Here is a 21,939-nt window from a genome sequence, read left to right on the forward strand (position 1 = left end):
TCGGGCTCTGTTCTGACAGCTCAGAGCCTGGCGCCCGTTTCAGATTCTCTGTCTCCCTCTCTCTCTACCCCTCCCCTGTTCATGCTCTGTCTCTCTCTGTCTCAAAAATAAATAAACGTTAAAAAAAAAATTAAAAAAAAAAACCTGAGAAATGAAAAAGTCAGACTAGACCAGGCATAAGGGGCATTTTCTTTTCTTTTAATTTTTTTTAATGTTTATTTATTTTTGAGAGAGAGCAAGAGAGTGAGCAGGGGAGGGGCAGAGAGAGAGGGAGACAGAGAATCCCAAGCACTGACAGTGGAGAGCCTGATGCAGGGCTCAAACTCACGAACTGCGAGATCATGACCTGAGCTGAAATCAAAAGTTGGACGCTTAACAGGCTGAGCCAACCAGGGGCCGTAAGGGGCCTTTGTAAGTAGGTAGAGAAGGTGGGATCTGATGTAAAGGGCATCAGGACTGTGTAGAGGGAGATTCTTGATAGGGAATAGCACATTGAAAATGGAGTTTAGGGGCGCCTGGGTGGTGCAGTCGGTTAAGCGTCCGACTTCAGCCAGGTCACGATCTCGCAGTCCGTGAGTTGGAGCCCCGCGTCAGGCTCTGGGCTGATGGCTCGGAGCCTGGAGCCTGTTTCCGATTCTGTGTCTCCCTCTCTCTCTGCCCCTCCCCCGTTCATGCTCTGTCTCTCTCTGTCCCAAAAATAAATAAACGTTGAAAAAAAAAAAAAAAGAAAATGGAGTTTTAAATCAGTCCAGGAGTAGTGCAGAATAAAAACAGGTAATGAAAATGTTCACATCTCCAGAGAGCAGAGGGTATTAGTGAGGGTTGTCCATTAGAATCACAGGTGGAACTTCCCTCAAACAGAGACAGAGAAGACAGAGACTGAGACAATGAGTCTAGAAATGTCTAATTTTTTAGAATTCCACTGGTGAAAATCAGGCTCTAGGTCCGGCATTCAGATTCAATATGTTTACGATGGTGAAAATTTTAACGAGCACTCTCCCAGATTATGAGGAAAAAGAGCAAGGCATTGTTTTTATAAAAATATGCCTTCTTGCTGGCCTCACCCTTAAGCAAGATTCTCTCTTATTAATGTTCTAGGAAACACAGAATTTTTCTAAGGGCACTTGCTTACTAATAAAATAACCAAATAGCATTTTAATGTTTAGATACCCTGAAACCTTGAAAAACTGTTTTAGAGATAGCAACATGGCTATTTATGCCCCGAGGATTACAAAAACACCATGCCTAAAAGGAAACAGTCAATAGCTTACTAGACTATCAAATGGGACTCTCTATTACTCTCATAAGGAAAATGGAATCCAAGCCAAACCCCCAAAGGTCTCAATTCTCCTTCCTGTTACCAATTCAAAAAAAGACTGGCAAGTTTCAACGCTTTTCGAAGGGCAGAGGAGGCCTGACATTCTGGTTTAAGGAAGGATCCCTGAAGCAGTACCAAATCTCAAGGAACTGAAAAAAAACTAGTCTTGACCTCAGAGACAAAAGCTATTGGATTATTCTGTAATCCAAAAGTTTGGAGCTCTCACCTATGGCCACCCTACCAACAACTCCAGTCCTTGCCATCTATCCCATCTCCTCGACTCTGTTCCTCCCCTCCACTCCTCACTCCCAAGATGTATTAAGGCTTTGGAGAATAAAAATGTGTTGAATGTTGAGGAAAGATGGGGAAATAAGTCTAGTCCTAAACTCGGAAGGCATTCAGGCTCATGAGAAAAGGTCAAAGGGAACTTAAAAGATGACAATGCATGAATTAATCAGACCTGATATTTTTTTCCTGAAAGGAAGGTAAGGGTGTGTAGGTGTGCACGGGTGCGTGTACACGTGCGTGTGTGTGTGTGGAGGGAGTTGCAATCTACTGAACCGCATACTGCGTTTATACTCTGCCAGGCAAACGTGCCCAGACCCACTGACGGTAGTATCTGGGCTAGCTGAATACCCTCAGGTCATGTTACAGAAGTCCATGTTATAGATTTCCATGGGAACAGATGGTTAAATAAGTAGGACTGGGGAAGACTTAGATGGTCAGAAAGAGGGGTAATCATGGGGCATACGCTATCGTAAGCGGAACATTCTTCCTGAGCCCTGCCAAGACAGTGGGGAGTAAATCTGACCTGATGTACCTACCTCAGACTTTCTGGATCTCCGTGACACTCTAAACAACAGCAAAGCACACTCTGAATATTAGAGAATCATTCTATCTATGAACGAATGCCTCCTTCTCGGAGAAACTGGGAATCCTTGCCTGCCCGAGGACCATATAAGCAGTCCCAAACTGCCTCTCATCACACCTTTGGTTAACACTACTCTTTTCAGAGAAGCCCTTGCCCCTCTTGTTGCTCATTTACTCCATGGGACACCACTAATTGTTAAAAAGATAGTCAAAAGGATTATGCTCATAAGGAAAGAGTAAGAAATTCAACAGAAATATAAACATGAACAAAGGATATAAATAGTAAGCTGAAAGATGGGGCCCCTGGGTGACTCAGTCAGTTGAGCGTCTGAGTTCGGCTCGGGTCACGATCTCACGGTTCGTGAGTTCGAGCCCCGAGTCGGGCTCTGTGTGGACAGCTCAGAGCTTGGCGCCTGCTTCGGATTCTGTATCTCCCTCTTTGTGCCCCTCCCCAGCTTGCGCTCTGCCTCTCTCTCTCTCTCAAAACTAAATAAAACATTAAAAAAAAAAAATTTAAATAGTAAGCTGAAAGAAATGAATATAAATGGCTAATAAACAAGTGGAAGCCAATATTCTTGCCGTGATTTTATTTTATTTTATTTTTTTTTTTAATTTTTTTTTTCAACATTTATTTATTTTTTGGGACAGAGAGAGACAGAGCATGAACGGGGGAGGGGCAGAGAGAGAGGGAGACACAGAATCGGAAACAGGCTCCAGGCTCTGAGCCATCAGCCCAGAGCCTGATGCGGGGCTCGAACTCACGGACCGCGAGATCGTGACCTGGCTGAAGTCGGACGCTTAACCGACTGCGCCACCCAGGTGCCCCGTTGCCGTGATTTTAAAACTCCAAAATAAAATAAAATAAAATAAAATAAAATAAAATAAAATAAAATAAAATAAAATAAAATAAAATAAAATACCAGTTTTCATGTAGCAGATTAGTAACATTTTCAGTTTGATAGTACCCAATGTTGCTAGGGGAAACAGACACTCTCAAGTCAGTGAGGCAGCCTTTATGCAGGACAGCTTTGCATTGCCCACCAGATGTGTTAATGAACCTATATCCTTCGATCTATCAATTCAACTTCTAGGAATTTATCCTACAGATAAACTAACGTAAGTGTGCAAGAAAAAAATGTGTATGTGTATATGAGAATATTCACTGCAGCACTGCTTGTGACAGTGAAAAATTGCTATACCACAGTGAAAAACTGTCATAAAAAGGGGAATGGTTAAACTAATTTTGGTATATGCATAAAACAGAATACTAGGCAGCTATTAGTTCAGTGAAAAAAAACCAACCTGCAAAATAAAATATTGTAAAATTCTGTTTGTGAAACACACCCACACACTCCTATACACACAAAATGTGTGTACAGGAAAGGAGAGAGAGAATATTGTTAACACTGGCTGCCTCTGGGAAGTGGAACTAGAAGGAATCTGCTGAAGGGAGATTTTACCTCCAGTTTTATGCCTTCTGTGCCAGTGAATTTATTTGTATTTATAAAATGTTCATTGGGGCGCCTGGGTGGCTCAGTCGGTTGAGCGTCTGACTTCGGCTCGGGTCACGATCTCACGGTTCGTGAGTTCAAGCCCCGCGTCGGGCTCTGTGCTGACAGCTCGGAGCCCGGAGCCTGCTTCGGATTCTGTGTCTCCCTCTCTCTCTGCCCCTCCCCCGTTCATACTCTGTCTCTCTCTGTCTCAAAAGTAAATAAACATTAAAAAAAAAATGTTTATAATATTTTCAGAGGTATTAAAAGGCTACCTTTCAAGGCTTTTCTCTTGAAACAAAAAGAGGAGAAGCAAAGAAAGGGGCGAGAGATCCCGAAAGATTCCCAAAGGAGATCACACAGCAAAGGGATGAAAATCTGTGCCAGTGACCTGGCTTGAGCCACGCCCAGAGCGAAGACAGGTTGGAGCTGCGGTCGCACAAGGCCAAACCTACCTTCAGCCTCTTCAACAGCCACTGCAGAAGACCCTGCTGGGCGGCCTCCGTACACATCTCAGGCCGGAACTCTGCCATGTTTTCCACAATAGCTGCAGGGAGACGGACGGCAGTCATCAGCGAGGGCAATCACGTTTCCGTCTGCAACAAGCTTGCCGCCCTTCCCACGACAGGCACCATATTCCTCTTCCCACTTCCTGTATGCCTCCCAGCCAGATGCCGTGTTGTCACTTCTAGATTAACCAGGGAGATGCTATGGGTTTGCTTTTTTTTTTTTTTAGGTTATGTTGCAAGTAAAACGTGTAACTAAAAATGATGAAATTCACAGAAAGAAATAAGTGATAGATGTTCTGTGCTAATAGGGAACAACACCAGAGCAGGACACAGAGAAAGGTGTGTATCTGCCTACGAAGGCCTTCTCAGTCCTCACTGTGCTGGTGTCCCGGAGGCCTGTAACTGAAGGGACAGGGGACTAGGTAAGAAGCCTGAGAAAAAAAATCCAGGGATGGTGAATTCAGAATCTCTGCCTTTCCAGAGTCATTCATTTTCAGTCCTCTTTCTCTGGACATTACAAGGGAAGCAAGCATGATCTTAATTGAACACAATAATATGCATAGAGGGAAAAGGCCATGCTGGCAGAGTTAACTGTCAGGTAGGCGGAAACAAATATAATTGGTCCTGCTATCTTTTACAACAGCCAAATTGCTGCCTAATAGAAAAATTAAACTTAGGAGGCCAAAGGAAAATAAAGTTATTACATGACTACGATACTAAAAAAGGACACTTAAAAAAAAAAAAAATCCCCTATAGTTCCATTCTAACACATCCAATGCGTTCACTTCCTTCAGGGCCCCTTCTGCTCCATAACCCAGGTTATGTTACTATTATAAAGGAGACAGAGTTAGTTCCAGGTTCTCTAACCCAATGCCCAGAACACATCAGGTCTGAGTTTTGAAGGAGAAAGGGCTGAAGAAATCACTATGCCTCTTACATTCTTCCTCACTCCTCTGCCCCTGTCAGCCTCGCCTGTGGCCAGTTAAAGACTCAGTGGGCCACCCCCTCAGGGAATGGAATTCAAAGTCACGGAAGCAGAGTAGCAACAAGATCCCTGAGAGACGAGGACCACCGCAATACCCTAGGTTACTTTCTAGGAAAGCCAACTCCTTCATTTTAATCTTCTATGCCCTTACCTTACTCCTCTGCTTGCGCTTTAGATGGCTTCCTGCTGCCCACCAGAGTAAAATCCAATCATCTTGCCTTGGTTTACAAGGTCTTCCATGATCTGGGCAAACCCCTGCCTCCGTGTCCTCTCCCACTACTGCCACAGTCCATTTCTACTCTTTCTCCAAAGCCCAAGCCCTTTCATGGCTTTGCAAGTGACTCTCCCCCACTCAAAGGCCCTTCTCTCATTTCTCTGTCAAAATGCACCCGTCTTCATATTTAGCTCCAATCAGCTACCTTTGCAAACCCTCCCCTACTTCCATACTGCTCTGCACTGACTCCTATTATACCATTTCTCACCCTGTATTGCCTTTCCTTTCTGTTCAAGGCTTTCCCATCAGTCTGCTTCTTCAGGAGTAGGACCATGCCAAATTCCTCTTTAATCTACCCCAGTGCCTAGCACAGTGCCTCACAGACAGCAGGTGCTCAATAAATGAGAGAGGGATAAATCTCCTGGGCTGCTGGTGGGTGACGAAGCTGAAACTACACAGATCTCTACAGACTGCCAGCCCCTTTATACCAGGCCCCTTTTTTGTTAACAGTCAGTTAAAACTTCTGATAAGCTATCTACTCAGCAAAATCCAGTACTAGGCTAACAGATGGCAATGCCAAATTCTAGCTCTAGACTAAAGCCAACCCCCAAGTTACAGATTATTGTGTTCTCTCTTCTCTTACTCCCCAGGTGCTATGCCTCCCCTCTTCTTTATGATAATGGTCACAGAAGAGAATATAAAACTACGAGAGAAATCTGTGGAAGACAAAAAGAGCTGAGAGAAAAATCTGATCTCATCAAAATTTCTGCTTCAGCTGGGCCTCATTTATTTCTCAAGCTCTGCTTAAAGATATGTCACCGTTGTTTTGTTTTTTTTTTTTTTAACAAGACATGACTAGTGATAAGGAGGACTACCCAAAAGCACAATTTTATTTTAACATCAAAAAAAATTTTTTTAATGTTTATTTATATTTGAGAGAGAGAAAGAACCAGCAGGACAGGGGCAGAGAGAGAGGGAGACAGAATCTGAAGCAGGCTCCAGGCTCTGAGCTGTCAGCACAGAGCCCGGTGCGGGGCTCGAACTCACAAGCCGTGAAATCATGACCTGAGCCAAAGTTGGACGCTTAACCCACTGAGCCACCCAGGCATCCTGCAAAAGCACAATTTTAAATAGGCTAATGGTCCAACAACTTTACAGGGAGAAAGAGCTGGGAGATTCGAGGGGGAAGAAGGGAAATACTGCAGAAGAGTCCACCTAAACTAACACTGATGAAGGTGCATGCAAGTTAACAGCAGTATTTCAATCAGTTTACGTGGTAAACTACACATAAAAAGACAAACACTTAACTCTTTTTCAAATAAACTGTCTTATAAAGACAGTTCCAAAGTTTCTAGTCTCACTGAAGGAAAGTAGGAAGAAAAACCAACATACAGGGCTTAAAAATGGTAAAATACACGTTCTAAAGCTAAAAAAATCAAAATAAAAAAGCAAAGCGCTGCTAAAAGGAGCCAGTTTTTGTCCAGGAAGGTTACCTACTTAGTGGATTTCTGCTTTTATTACCTGCAAGCCAAACCAGAGCTGCAGTTATATGAAATTTACACAAGGGTCTTCATTTCTGGAAAGGCAGTCTGGGAGCAGAAGGAAAGAAAACACCTGCTGTTGACTCGATTATGAAGGAAGACGGGAAATGAGCACCAAGCCCCAAAACAAACACAGCGTCTCAGGATCAGCGGTCACCTGCCCCTCACCTAGAGTGTTGTGGACACCGTCTGCCTCTTCTTTCACAGACTCATCCAGGCGCTCCAGATTCTGCACAAGCAGCGCTACCACCTGCCCATCCACCTTCAGCAACAAGGAAGCAAGAGGAGAGAGGGACACATGTCACAAAACAGTCCGCCAAACGTTCCCATTCCCATCCTCACTCCTCACCCGCATGAACGAAAGAACTAATCGGCCACCTATGGTTTACAGTGTGCTCTCCTGTCCCATTACCTCTCTGAGTCTTGAAATGACCCCCAGGCAAAGAAAGGGCAGGCACCATTATCCTGAACTTAGGATGAGTAAATCAAAGCTTAAGGAGACAGGGGCGCCTGGGTGGCGCAGTCGGTTAAGCGTCCGACTTCAGCCAGGTCACGATCTCGCGGTCCCTGAGTTCGAGCCCCGCGTCGGGCTCTGGGCTGATGGCTCAGAGCCTGTTTCCGATTCTGTGTCTCCCTCTCTCTCTGCCCCTCCCCTGTTCATGCTCTGTCTCTCTCTGTCCCAAAAATAAATAAACGTTGAAAAAAAAATTAAAAAAAAAAAAAAAAAGCTTAAGGAGACAAAGTAGAACTCAAGGTTACAAAGTTGGTGAGTGGCAGCGCCAGCACCTGAACCTAGGCCTTCCGAAATCAAGTCCGGTCCTCTTTCTACCTCTCTGTGGTATTTAAACAAACACCTGGCAAAAGTCCCTTCTTAAGTCAGGTCCGTAGTTTGTTCAAGTCAAAAGTCTGTTTCTAGACCACAGCACCAAGGGGTGTTTAACTGGGAAGTTTACTTGCCATAATTTACACTGACCTCAATTTACGGTTAAATTCAAAACATTCCTGATGTTCTATGCTAAGCTCTAATGAAACTATTCCTTCTGATGAATTTCTAATTCCTTCTTGAGAAGAGTATTAACATAATAAAATGTCTCACATTTTATTACATTTAGGGCATAAGACAGCAATTAAATTTCTCATTTGTTTCACGCAACCCTATAGGAAACTTTCAGTAGCCACATCACAGAGCTGCTATTCGGAGATTATCAACTTAGCCAAGACCAAACAGCCACTGAGCAGTGGCAAAAGAAAAGCAAAGACCAAGCTTCCTTCTTTGGTGAAATAATGCTGACACTACTTCATGCTGCTCCCTGTACAATCTGTACTCTTAGGGAGACGGTCCTTGGGGCAACCCTGATGCACACCAAGGAAAGTAACTAAGGAAACTCCTCGTAATCAAGAAGTGAGAATTCATCCGGTAGTAAATTTCTAATTAGTAGTCAGTAAGTAAGCCTGTACATGTACAGGAGGATAAAACCTGCTGTATACCCGTGGCATATCCTCTCTCTCACTGCCTCAGTTTCCTCACTTAGGAAATGGGAATAAGTTATAAAGATTAAATAAAACTATGTGGCATGTCTTACCCTGGGTCTGGATCAAAAATTAAGTAGAGAGTTGTTGTTATTGTTGTTTTTTAACGTTTATCTATTTTTGAGAGAGAGAGAGAGAGAGAGAGAGAGAGAGAGAGAGAGAGAGCGCAAGCAGGGGAGGGGCAGAGAGAGAGAGAGGCAGACACAGGATCCGAAGCAGGCTCCAGGCTCTGAGCTGTCAGCACAGACCCCGACGGGAGGGGGGGACTCAAGCTCATGAACCTCGAGATCATGACCTGAGCTGAAGTCGGACGCTTAACTGACTGAGCCACCCAGGCGCCCCTAAAGTAGAGAGTTTGAATCTAGCTCTTTACCCCTTCTGATATCTGATCATTCACTATTCGATGTGAATATCGAGAAAAACCAAGAAAAACTCCGGTTCTTTGAAGGCAGCCACCCAACCCTGGCTCATCTCGGTCTACTCTTCCAAGTGGAGAGCAATGCTGTCATAGGCAGACGCTCCGTCATTTTGCGAAATTCACATAAACTGACAAAACACTCCCTCTGTGTACTGCAATCAGGTTTTTCTATAACTTGCTCCATTTACTCTCAGGTAATCCTCATAGCTTTCACAGGTGAGCAAACAAACGTCCAGAGAGGTTAACCAGCCAGCCTAACCAAAGTCACAAAGCTTGTGGCAGAAGTGACTGACTCTATGCCTCTCTTTTTTCCCCACCACACCCTGTCGCTTTGGGGAGGGGAAAAGAAAGGAGAGAGACTGACACTTCCCTGAGCACTTGTGAATAGGGCACCCTGCGACCCAAGGATGCAACAATGGCAAGAAGGACAGATCTTGAAATAAGGCCTCTTTACTCTTTCTCGGTGACGCTTAAAGGAAGCATCTGGCAAGGGGGGAAAAAGCTGGAATTATTGAGGAATCTGTGAACCTGAATCGCAAACGAAGTAGAGTTTCTCCCCTGTCGGCCCTTGATGGTGTGAAGAACAACGAAAGACACTAGCTGCAGATCTGAGAAGACACTGCTGCCAGAATTGAGCGAGGGTGCCCGTAAATACCAGAATGAGCCGTTTTCCCCTCTTATCCCAAGCAGATATGCAATCTTGCTCTCAAATCTCACAGCCAGCAAAAGCTTCACCAAAGAAATCCACTGCAAGGTTTTCCTTAATTAATTGGACAATTGGAGTATATGTGAGAGGAAACAGAAAACCATCTGGGGGGGAAATATGAACCATGTCACAGTTTGTTTTTCCCTAAATCACCCTGATTGACTTATAATCTCCCTCAATCCTAAAGCAGCAGACACTGCAAATCCACTGGGTATCACATTCTTGTCGGTTCTGCAAACAGCTTCACCCGTTTCAATTGCTTATTGCTGCTTTATCTGCTTTATTTCTCCTCCTCTCCTTGATTCTTCGCCATGTTTCCCATCTCTGCTGTCTGGAAAATGGTGGGGGGGATAGTGGCAGTAAGCAACGCATTCGAGTCCCAGAACAGAATGGTTCCGGACAGTGGGTATTTGGCTGGAGGAAAATCTTTTTCTTTTTTTCTTTTTTTTTTTTTTTTTTGGCTACAGAAATCTAACTTCTGACAGGCAGGCTTTTCAAGCTTGCAAAGTATGAAACTTTATGTGGAGCTGGGTTAAATGCAATTTTACCTGATTGTAGAAGGGTCAAAGCAGTCAAAATACATTTAGCTCAGCAAACCCTTGGAAAAATATTTATATTACGCATAGCTCTGGATATCACCTTAAGAAGCACAAATCAGCATTCCGTCTTACTCCTTCCAGCCCCTTGGGTCTACCACCATCACGCCAATTTTACCTGTGACTAAACCCTGAAACGAAAAACAAATCCTGGTCAGGGATGAAAGTGTCAGCCAGAGCAACCCTGGCCTTGGAAATCATGACTGTCTTCAGCCTGACGTCTTCTGGGAAGTCACTGGTTACTTCTGCTCGTTAGGAGGTCTCCTGAACAATATTCCACGGGTCCTACTCTGACAAAGTCCAAGGACATGATCAGATCCTTTTCCTCTTGACCAGGGAAGATGGATACAAGAGAAAAGGACAAAAGAAAAAAATAAAGGGCAGATGAGAAGGTCTGAAGGATTCTCTTTCTATCTTGGATAGTCTGCCACTAAGCTTTCCTAAGAGTTTGGAGTAAAATTTTGTATCCACTATGAGTTCTGGAAACGTCATATTTAAAAAATTAAGAAAAAACCTCCCACATCCACTGAATCTTGATCAAGAAGTAAGTCTGGAGGTTGCATATGGTAATATGGTCAGAACACAAAATTTATGCCTGTTACCACCTATCTAGTAATATTTTAGCTTCCGCTCTTGCTCCCTCCAGGTTCACTGTCCCAGGAGTGGTCTTCCTAAAATGTTAGGTCAGACTATGTTACTACTCCCTTGCTTAAGATCCCCCAGTCACTCCCCTTCACACTGCCAATTCCACCCCAACCTCCTACCAAGGCCTACAAAACCCGGAGGAAATCTGGCCCTAACTGCGCGCTCTCCTCTCGCCCCGGCTGTGCTCGACCAGTTTTCTGCTCCTTGAATCTGTCAAGCTCATTCCTGCCTTAGGTCCTTTGCACTTGTCCCACCTTGCCCTTGGTCATTCTGAATGGCTGGTTTCCTCTTGTCATCCCACACTGAGGCCTTCCCTGACTATCTAACCTAACGTGACTTCCCCAGTCATCGTACATCACATCGTTCTATTTTAATTCTTTATGTAACAGAGAATCACTACCGGCTTACGGGTTTGTTTACTGCTTCTCCCTACACTGGATTTGAGCTCCACAAAAGCAGACTCTGTCAGTCTTGCTCACTGCTATATACCCCATTCCCAGAGTCCAGAATATACCAAGCACTCAATAAACATTGAGCGAAAAGATGAACACATGAATTTTGCTTGGCAACAAATACAAACGCAGGTGAAGACATTCATTAATAGAAATGGGGAGGGATAAAAGTGATAGGATCCAGAAACTTACATAATAAATACCTTTAGAGCAACTGAAAACCCACCAACCTCAGCCTCACCTGAGCAGCACAAATGCACTGCCAACCGGCCCAAGACAAACCACTACAGAACTTCAACGTGCAATGTTTAAGTAGGGTTAGTTGAGTGCAAGAATGGGTATGGAAGGCAATTCCTGACTCCACGCCAAAGCCACTTTTGTGAAACTCCTTCTACCAAACGGTGGCTCCTAGCCATTACGGCCAATATCATGGCCCAGCCACATTTCCACCTCCTCTGGTTGGGACACCTGCACACATCCTCCTGTGAAAGCCTCCCTTTGAGGCCACAGACAGTGCCCTGCAACTCTGCAGACCTTCCGGATTCTTCCCCCTCACAAGTGAGTGCTCCCTTCTTCTCACTTCCACAGTAGCTGACACCTCTCACAACCGTTAATATTTTGCTTTGCGTGATCATTATTTATTTCATCTTTTTTTTTTTTTTTTTAAACTAAACATCTATCCTTCCATGTCTTATTTAGGTCCATTCCCTTCAAAAGTTTTTTTGAGTATTTGTTCAAAATGTTTTTTGAACATCTGTCAAAACGGGAGAAAAATGTTGAACTCAACAAATACTTACAAACATCTCGCTGCATGGCAGATGACACAGATCATTTTAGCTTGACATTTGCTAGGAACTTAGTATGCACCAGGCATAATATCTTTATGAAGATAATGGCCAGCATTTACTGGGTGTTTACTCAGTGTCGGACACTGTTCTAAAGATTTATTAAATAGCATTTATTCCTCAAGTCGGTGCTATGCAACAGGCACTACTGTTACCCCCATTTTACAGAAGAAGAAACTAAATGCAGAGAGATTAGGTAACTTCCCCAAGGACACACAGTTGGTAAATGACAGACCTACCACTTTGGCCACTCCCTTGATGGGAATCACATCTCAGGAAAGACCAACCTACAGACAGATGTCCGGAAGCCAATGTGACAAATGCTAGGATATACAAAGTGCTAAAAGAACACAAATTCTGCTGGGGGGATGAGCCTTAAAAAAATTCAAAAGAGATAAGCTTTAAGCGGCTTTAAAGGATGACTGGGAGCATTCCAGGTAGCCCAGGAGAAGCAAGGCCTGCCAAGTTGAAGGCACATGTGAGCAAAGTCCTAAGACTTCTTTAGAGAGGGATGCCAGAGAATTGCCATCAAAGCAATATACCCTCACATTTAGAACTCCTCGGAAAAGATACTATCTTCCAGGCTACCAAATCAATGCATTATAAAGCACAGATATTCACCTTTTGCATAAATAATAGCAGTGGGGGTGAACCAAATGTTAAACCCCAAAGATCCCCAAGAATGCCAAGGCAGCACTCTCTCCCCACAAATGTGCTTGTCTATTGCTTAGGACTTCCAATTGGGAAAAAGACCAAGGCAATAACTGCAAACTGCACACCACAATAAATTCTGCTACATGCCCTCTAGCCTCTGTTCATGCAATTCCAGGCCTCTGATATTGGCCCCAAATTAAAACTACAAAGACAACTCAACCCTTGTAAAATGAGAATACTTATCAAACTTCTTCCTGGATGCAGCACAAGGGCAAAAAGAATAAATGAAAGACCACCCACCAGTTCTGCTCTGTTATTTACCGACGGCTTCTGACTGGCTGCAGACAAGCAAATAACATATAAGAGCCTAGGAATGTTCAACTGTGGCTCACACCAGCCCCACCAGTATAAAGCTATAAGAGTCAAAATCTTAAAATGATTATAATAAAAAGAAAAAAAAAAACTAAACAAACAGAAAACCCTTTATAGCAGCTACCTAACGGCTCCCCAGACTGAGGATGAACTGTTTCTTTCCAAACAAACAATAAAATCTGCACGATCCAGCTTTTGTTGGTGGGCTTAGCAACACAGAAAACACAAAGGGGGCTTTTGTGTGAATGGCTGTTTCTGGGTACGTTTTACAGGCAGCAGCCAGGCTCGCTGCTCCTCTCTCGTCTCCCCTATTCACACAGGCAAAGGATGGTAATTAAAATCAGCCCAGGGACCAGGCAGGAAGCCTCAGTCGGGGCCACTGTAATTAACCTCTGGAAGGTAAGACCGCACAAATGACACTGTGGGGACACAGAGCAGGAGCAAGTGCCACAGCCTTCCTTCAGACGCTCCTCAAAACAAAAGGACAACCCAACATCATCCTTTTCTTTCTGCACAGTGGTTCAAAGGGAAAATAAAGGTCCTGAATTGTACAAAAGTGGCAGCTCGCTCTAGGAAGGAGCTTGAAAGAAAAATGGCACTAGAAATTTTCATCATACTCAGCCACAAATAGCCCTGCTGGACTCCAGCCTCACTCTCTGTAAGAGACATTCCTTCATATCCAGTGGGTTCACAACCTCTTCGTTCACACCAAATGCCAGCAACAAGCATGGCACATGGGAAATTTCTAGTGTCAAGGACCCTGAGAGAGAAAAAGTGAGGAGAGGGTGGGCAGAGCAGCAATGGGGTCTCAGAATCATTTGGGGCCCCAGTCCCAGCCATTCTGATTCAGTGGGTTTTGGATGGGGCCAGACTACACGCTTAACAAACACACCGGTGCTTCTAACACAAGTGACTGCAGCGATCTTTGATAAACTGTAAACTGCATCAAGACCAGTACTTAACTAGCATCCTTAGCAGAAAGAAAAAACAAGACAACCGAAGGCAACAGAGAGGAAGGAAAACTAACAGAGCCTTGAGGAAGCAGAGAGCTTGGCGGGTGGACGAAGCCCCACAGGTGTCAGGGTCAGCGGCTGGACTAGCTCCCTCCTGGACTGGCCAGCTGTGGCGCCTTCCTAGTCTTGGAGGCCTCTGTGATCACTGATGAGGGAGAAGCTGGTGTGGCGAGACAGGACACGCAGGCTCCCATCTCGGCTGTTCAGGACCTGGCCAAGTGACTCAGGAGAGGGCTGCGCTTCTGCATCTGGGTCACCTCACGTGTAAAGTGAGGTGCTGAGAACAGATCGGTTTAACTCACAAATAAACTCCTTTCGACTGTCTGCTGCCTGGAAGATTCAGAGGCCTTGCCCAGGCGTCACAAAAAAGGTGCACAGAAATCCACCGGCCCTGCCTCTACGGGCGTCCAACTCTGGCTGGATGAGTTGGAAGGTTTGTTCTTGCTTTTAACATTCTCCGGTTCCCTGTCTGTAAAATCATAATGGTATCTGTCCTCGCTGGCGCTTGGAGAGAAGAAATATCTGTGAAAACTCTTTGTGAAAAGGTCAGTAGCACCACAGTTAGGGGTAGGAGAACAGGAACACGGAGTCAAAGAGAACACAGGTTCCAATCCCAGCTGTGTGGCCACGGGCAAGTCGTTTCGCCTCTCTAAGCCTCGGTGTCACAGCTGGAAACGGGAATAGTGGCTGTTAATACCCATCTGAGAGGGTACGGTGAGGATCATGTAAAGTGAAAAATAATGAGAAAAGGCCTGCCTACAGCAGATACTTAACAAACACTAGGCCTCTACAACCCCTAGCAACCCCCTCCACGCAGTTCCAAAGAACAAAGTACCCCACAAGCTGCACTGCCAATGTCGGACTCTCCTCCGGCAGTGCAGCCTTCCCACAGAGCTCCCACCCACCTGGCTGCCACCACGGAGACAATGGTGATGACGGCCAACACCTTACACACGCCTGCAGAACCCCAGCCGGATGTGCAACTTACCAGAGCGTCGATGAGTACTTCCGCTCCCTCTTCACTCTCGTGGAGGGTGTCTATATCTGTTAATTCCTGAAGCAAATCAACCACAGCTATGGACACATCTGAATAGCGTTAAGGGAATCACGTGCATACTGAAACCCTGACATTTTATTAAAATCTGTGCTTCCCTTCTGTTTCCTTGTCAATCATTTTATCACCATTCACCCTTAATACACTGTGGTTTTATTAACATCTCTTCAACAAGGTTCTACTCACAGTGGGTGTTCAGTAAATGTTGTTAACCGGCTCAGTCTTCTTCCTTCTACTGCCTTCCTGGTCACGTATTCCAGAAGTTCGTTTTCCCAAATTTCAAACTTTCAAATAGATTGCTCAGGAGGTTGCTTTTCCGGGGAGAAACAGGCCAACACCCCTCACCCTATCACAGAATTTACATTCTTGGAACTCAGTATAATCTGAACTACCCCGTACAGTTCACCTTCAAAGGTGGTAATGATTTCTGAGATGAGATGGCTGGTGTTTACCGAGAGGTCCGCAGAGAGCAGGGCATGGCAAAATCAGTTTCAAGATGTAGATGGAAGGCTTTACGCTGGACTACACTACACATCCCCACTTGGCGTCCCTCCCCTCAAACACCGAGCTGCTACGGACACAAAAGGAAGAACGATGAGAATTAAAGCGAAGGTGAAAATACAAGGAGGAAAATGCACGAGAGAAAGAAACATGAAAGAGGGAAAAAAAGGAGTTATGTTTGGAAACTGGAAGGCAGAACTAAATAAACTAAGTTTCCCTTCCCTCACCCTGGAAACTCTCTCACACATACACACAGACGACCTACGTTTCTGCGGTGAAGAAAGCACTGTGATGGTGACAAAGGCAAATCTGTTTTTCATTCTTGGCCTCAGTTCCCCCCTCTACAAAAAGAGGAAGTTCAATAATCAGAGACATTTAGAAAATTATACACCACAGGCAACTGCCAACGTGTAACAAATAAAATACAGACGTCCTGAAAAGGGGGCCATCAACTCGGAAATCAGGAATGATCTGCTAGAAGAAGACTGGTCAGAAAACAGTAACTAAAAACGATGAGGGCAGAGGGGCCAGAAAGCAGAGCCACAGAAGTAAAAGCCAAGAGACTGGAATATACAAAGGCACATGAAGAGGACAAGAAAGAGCATCAGGGAAGGGAGGGGAGGACAGAAGAGAGGGGAGAGGAAAGAGAAAGTCAGAGCTAGAATTATATGCAAATAATATTTTGAAAGAATAACCTAATAGCCGCGTGCAGGGTGCAGTGCACTAAAGCACTGAGTGCCGGGCGCGGGGATGGGCAAATGGAAAGCAGGATGAGCAGAGAGCTAGAGGGTGAGGGTTGGGCGGGGAGCCAGGTCTGGAGGAGAAGATTCCACACACAACAGTCCAGGGCAAGACAAGGTCAGCATCAGGGCAGTTTCACTAGAACTGGTAAGAAAAAAAAAAAAAAAAAAGGAAAGATACAGGACATGGTAACAAGAAGGATAACACTTGCTGACCGCCCACTGAAGTTCCAGGCATTTTATGAACATCTTTTGCGGAAAGAAAAGCTATTGGAAGGTTTGTCTTATTCATGTATAACGGACCAGGTGACCATCACACGTAAGTAATTAAGCTGTGTCGTCTTCTTCCTCCACTCTTTAAAGTGATATTTACCCCAAACACCAGAGTGCTATGAAACTTAATATGCGTCAGAGCTTAAAGGTCTTTGGACAAAACTCCTTGATGTGTCTCGTCTTCATCAACAAAGTAACCAGAATGTGGGTGACACAGAAGACCGTGTTATCAAACTTGACATACAGTAAACCAAAATACGGAAGTTGTCTGTGGTAATTTTAAAAAGCAAAACCTGGCTACCGAATTAACCCTAGAAACCCCGGGGCCACCCCTGACTAGGAGGAATTAGTGGTAAAGACTGCGGTAGCCACCACCGTCACAGCCACCGTGTCTGAGAGTCATCATTATGCTAAGCGCTGGGCTACCGAATCCTCACAACAGCATTATAAGCGTGACATCCCCGTTTTACAGACAAGAAAGCTAAAGCTCAAAGTGGTTAAGGACCTTAGCTAAAGGTCACTGCAACATTAAGGGAGAAGGTTAGGTTCATCTGATTCCAAAAATGATGCTTTTGCCACCACACTTCATAACACGGCACAGGGGAACACATGCCAGGTTTAACGGGGCTAAGTTCTGGTAAATTCTAGCTATTGATCCTACTGTAATGACACTGTCACGTATCTCCAACAAAAATTATTAAAAGTCTCAGGAAAAAAATAAGATGCTGAAAACTCCCCGCTCATCCTCCTCATCTAAGAAACTCCCAAATATATTCTCTTGAAAAGTTCTTACATATGCGATGTAAAAATTGTATTATCTATTCACATGCTTATTTAATATGCATGACATTTGATCTATCTGTCTATCTATCTACTCATCCATCCATCCATCTACCCAATGTAGAGTCAAACACCTATGGGACAGGAATATGAATCGGGCAAAACAACAACAACAATAACAACAAAATAAAGAATATAAATCAGGCATGTAGCAAGTACTATCATTATATCCCTTGAATAATACCATGCATAACTAAGTAATTATTAACTAGTATGCGATGACTGTTAATTAAACAAGAGCCTCAAGAGACAGGTGGGGGACACGTGAAAAGAACAATGATGAAGAGTCAGAGCAAACACGAGGATGGGGTCATGTCATATTCATGTTTGGTTCACATCTTCAGTGAACTGAATTACCCCCAAATTATCACTAGCCATGTAATCTTGTTCAAACCCCTTTACTTCCTTACAGCTTAGTTTCCTCACCTGTCAAATGGTGGCAAATGGTCTCTGCCCAGCCCATCTCTCTAAGTAGCTAGAAGGAACAAATTAGGGCATGTACATCGAAGGCCAAGGAAATCAAAGTACTAAGAAAATATGAAAGCATTTTATAAGAAAGACTGTTAGTCAAGTCTTCCCACAGAATGGCCAAAGCCCTCACTGTTGCCTTCACTCCTCCCCAAAGCCTCGAAAATCTAAAACGTAAGCTAACAACAGCATGGTCTCCCTTTCTGGGTCACAATGGGTTGGAAGATCTAATTTTATATTTCGGCTGTGCCACAGACATTCAGATTGATCAAGTCCTTTTTCAGCCTCTAAGGTCTTATGGGCCAGGTATCATATTTTTCTTTGATTAGTCTTAATACCATGCTCACAAATGTGTCACATTAAGCCTAAGAACTCTTCTTAAAAAGGAAAAAAAAAAATTGACAATGGTGGTGGTTTTATATAGGACAGGATAAATGTCTAACTTTTATCAAGAAAAGTCGTTTCTAAAAATGTTCCAGTAGTTATTTCCCTGCCTACTCTCCTGCCTCAGCTGAGAAGTCAGACACAAAACCAGTTACCAGCTACCAGGTCTGGTAAACATCTCATCAATCCCACCACTAACTGATTTTACGTAAATTCCTAACTTTCACCAAAGAACATTTCAGCAAGGCAGTAATGAGTCTGTAATTGTAATCATCACCTCCCGGGTAATGTAGTATGACCCGGAAGACAGAGGTCATCTGAAGACTGAAAGTGGAATAAAAACCCGAACTAAAGACAGGCAGGCAGACTCTCAATTTGGATGAGAAAATGCAGCATGGTCTGCCGCCCATCCAGCATTTCTTCACAGGCCGACTCTGGGCATGGGTGATAGGTTTTTCCACTGTAGTTACAATTTCATTTCACAAGGTAAAAGGCTCTCCCGTCCAAGTATAATAGGAAAACAGAGAGCCTGTCTCTCTGTGAATTACTAAAACACAGTTTTTGATAGCCTATTTTGTCATGTCGAGTAGAAAGGCCACCCCACACACTCCCTCTGTACCTGTCCACTACTGGGGCAGTAAGCTAGAGTAATAAGAGGTGACATAGAAAAGGCCAGCTGGGCACAAAATGGTCCACAATACAGCAGCTCTTGGAAAAAGAGGGGTATTTACGTCTGGTTGGTTTTTTTTTTTTTTGTTTTTTTGTTTTTTTGGGCACGATCCATGTAGTTTTGGTACAGAAACTGAGCATTAATCTCATTAATCTCCAATGAGACAGGTCCATAAGGAGAAAATTTATTAAAAAAAAAAAAAAAGATTAGAACAAGATGGTAGTAAGCAGATGGTTTTTTTTTAAAAAGTCATTTCATAAAGGATTCCTTAAGAAAAATGAACCAGTACAGTATAGATTCAGAGTATATAATTGATTTAATGCAACAAATGTGGGTTTTTATAAAAAAATTTTTTTCTTTTGTTCCTAGACTAGGACAGTGAGATATGGCTCAATTAATGCAGATGAGTTTCAAAACACAGACAAAATGGTCTTTTTCTCCTTTTAAAACAGTTGGCACAGAACGACCTAGAATAAACCTGTACTCTTAATTCTCTCCCAGTCCTAGATCAAACTAATATGAGGGAGAAAATGCACTCATTCAAGATGCACTAAGGACCTACTAAATGCTAATGGGCACTATTATGCCACAGGGGAGATGCCCAAAGCAGGCTACCACCACCCACATCTTCTGGGGGCAAGATATTCACCTAAACTCATAAACAAGATCAAAGGTTACATTAAGAGGTCCTTTTCCTAAATTGCCACTTTGGCACTTTTAAGGTAACCTGACTTTCTTCAGAGCATATTTAAATGGCTTTAAATACGGGAGGCTTATCAGTGCAGATTATCAGACATGTCAGCCTACTGATGAGAAAAAGAAGTACCTTCCTTTCAGGGTAGTTTTGATTCTGGAAATATCAAGATGAGAATAGCTTCCAGCAAAACAAGAGCTCAAGAGACGCATGTCTTGTTAGACAGCGTTTGCAGGAAAGCTCTGGAGCAACAGCCGACTCCCTCCCAGTCCAATTAGAAGAAAGCCCCGAGGAGGCTCAGACCCTTCCCAGCCCTAGTCCTGCTCAGGAACATGGGGACTCTGACGCAGAGCCCCCCTGACTACTGCACACACCCTCCAGGATAATATGGGATGCTGCGCTCAGTTTGCTCCACTCTAGCTTTCTTAGACCCAAACTGCTCAAATTCAATTGATCCCTGATGGTCTAAAAAAACCTCTGCTCTTTATTTTCCAGTTCCCACAGTAATTCCTCACAAAACCCAACGGGACAACTTTCCAGGTCTTCCTGGCTTTATAGAGTCTAAGAAAACTAAGCAGTAATTTAGGGAAGAATAGTGCTAACGACCACTCCCTAAAATTATCCCAGACCAAAAAAAAAAAAAACAAGCTGTCCCATCAGCACCAAAAATCTCCTCTATAACTAACAAATCTCTCCCTTCCTGCATATTAGCATGCAGCTCACTGTAATAATGCCTGAAATTAACATTACAATGAGGCCACATTTTTCTGAATCACCAAAGTCTGAAAGCAGACTTTGGATAAATGTGGTTTATTCAATATATATATATATATATATATATATATATATATATATATATATATATATATGTTTATATATATAAATTATATGTTATATAAATATACAATTGTATAATAAATATACAATTATATATTTATGTAACTTATATATAATTTATATATAATATAAATACAATTTAAATATAAAATATTTATATATTTGTATATAATATACAAAACATATATATTACATATAAATATTATAAAAATAATATAAATATATAACATGTTTATATAATTTATATATAACTTACACATCATATATATATATACATACATATATGTGTGTGTATATATATATATACATATATATATATATATACACACATACATATATATGTAAAAGAATAGAGCACTTACCAGGGAAGCAGTAGTGGTGATTTTTTTTGTGGGGGGGAGGTGGGAGGGGAAGGGGAATCATGAGCCTGATGTCCTGGTAAGTTTCTAGTGACTACAGGAGCATGTCAGCTCCCAGCATGTGAGGCATGGCAATTTCCACTGCCAAGATACAGACCATGAAAATAAACTTGAAACACACTCTAATCTCCACAACTGTCAAAAGCTTACCCATCTCCAATACCCAATTCCCTAATCACCCCCAAGCCAGAAGTGACTCATACCTCAGAACTCCAATGGCATTTCCTGAGCACAATACTCCAAGGGCACTTACCGTGCATAGTAAGTAACTTGTAAGTGAGTAAGTGTTTTGCTATCGACTGGAGTTATTATTTCTTGCTTCCCCAACAGCACCCAATAGGGCTTATCACAAAGAGGAGAAACCCAGTAAATGCCGTGATCTACCATAAGGACTTTAGAAAGGATTGCCCTGAGTTGTCACTCAAACTGAGAATGCAGCTAAAGACATACAAAAATAGGATACTTATGGATGTTGGGCTGTGGTGATTTATTTTTTTGTTGGTGGTGGTAAAAGGGGTGATGAACCATCATCTGGGGTTTTTATCTTCCCCTTGTTTCATTCTTCCTTGTTCCTTTAGGCAAAATGAGTAAATATGGCTTACACTGGGCCACAAAAACTGTTTGTTTAGCAGTACCTTAAGAAAATATCTTTAAATGTAACTTTGATTTTATGATTCTGTAGAAACTCCAAAAGGTTCACAAAAAAGGGGCTCTAAACATATTTAAATGACTTACTTCAAAGGAAAAAGCAGTAATTCTAAAAGGCGGTAGCTGTTGGATCCCACCTTGCCTTCCCTTCTACCGCAGTCAGAGTGACTCTCCAAAGCTGTGTGAGAGGTATGCCCCTCCCTCTCAGCCCCTCGTCCCCAGAGGTGCTCTTCACAGACCAGAATTCCACTCT

At 43.3% G+C, this 21,939-nt stretch overlaps 1 protein-coding gene across 1 annotated transcript in view; it reads right to left on the minus strand.

The window, feature by feature from the left end:
* Window positions 1-21,939, minus strand: part of CTNNBL1 (catenin beta like 1) — a 161,999-nt gene that overhangs the window by 92,120 nt on the left and 47,940 nt on the right. Inside the window, exons 5-7 of the mRNA XM_040447091.1 lie at window positions 15,147-15,244; window positions 7,096-7,189; window positions 4,134-4,225 (exon numbers count right to left, since the gene is read on the minus strand). Coding sequence (XP_040303025.1) covers window positions 4,134-4,225; window positions 7,096-7,189; window positions 15,147-15,244 — 284 coding nt within the window. The remainder of the gene's footprint in view (window positions 1-4,133; window positions 4,226-7,095; window positions 7,190-15,146; window positions 15,245-21,939) is intronic.

The sequence above is a fragment of the Herpailurus yagouaroundi genome, unplaced genomic scaffold (assembly GCF_014898765.1).
Source record: "Herpailurus yagouaroundi ecotype Mexico unplaced genomic scaffold, PumYag 196, whole genome shotgun sequence".
Classification (NCBI taxonomy): domain Eukaryota; kingdom Metazoa; phylum Chordata; class Mammalia; order Carnivora; family Felidae; genus Herpailurus; species Herpailurus yagouaroundi.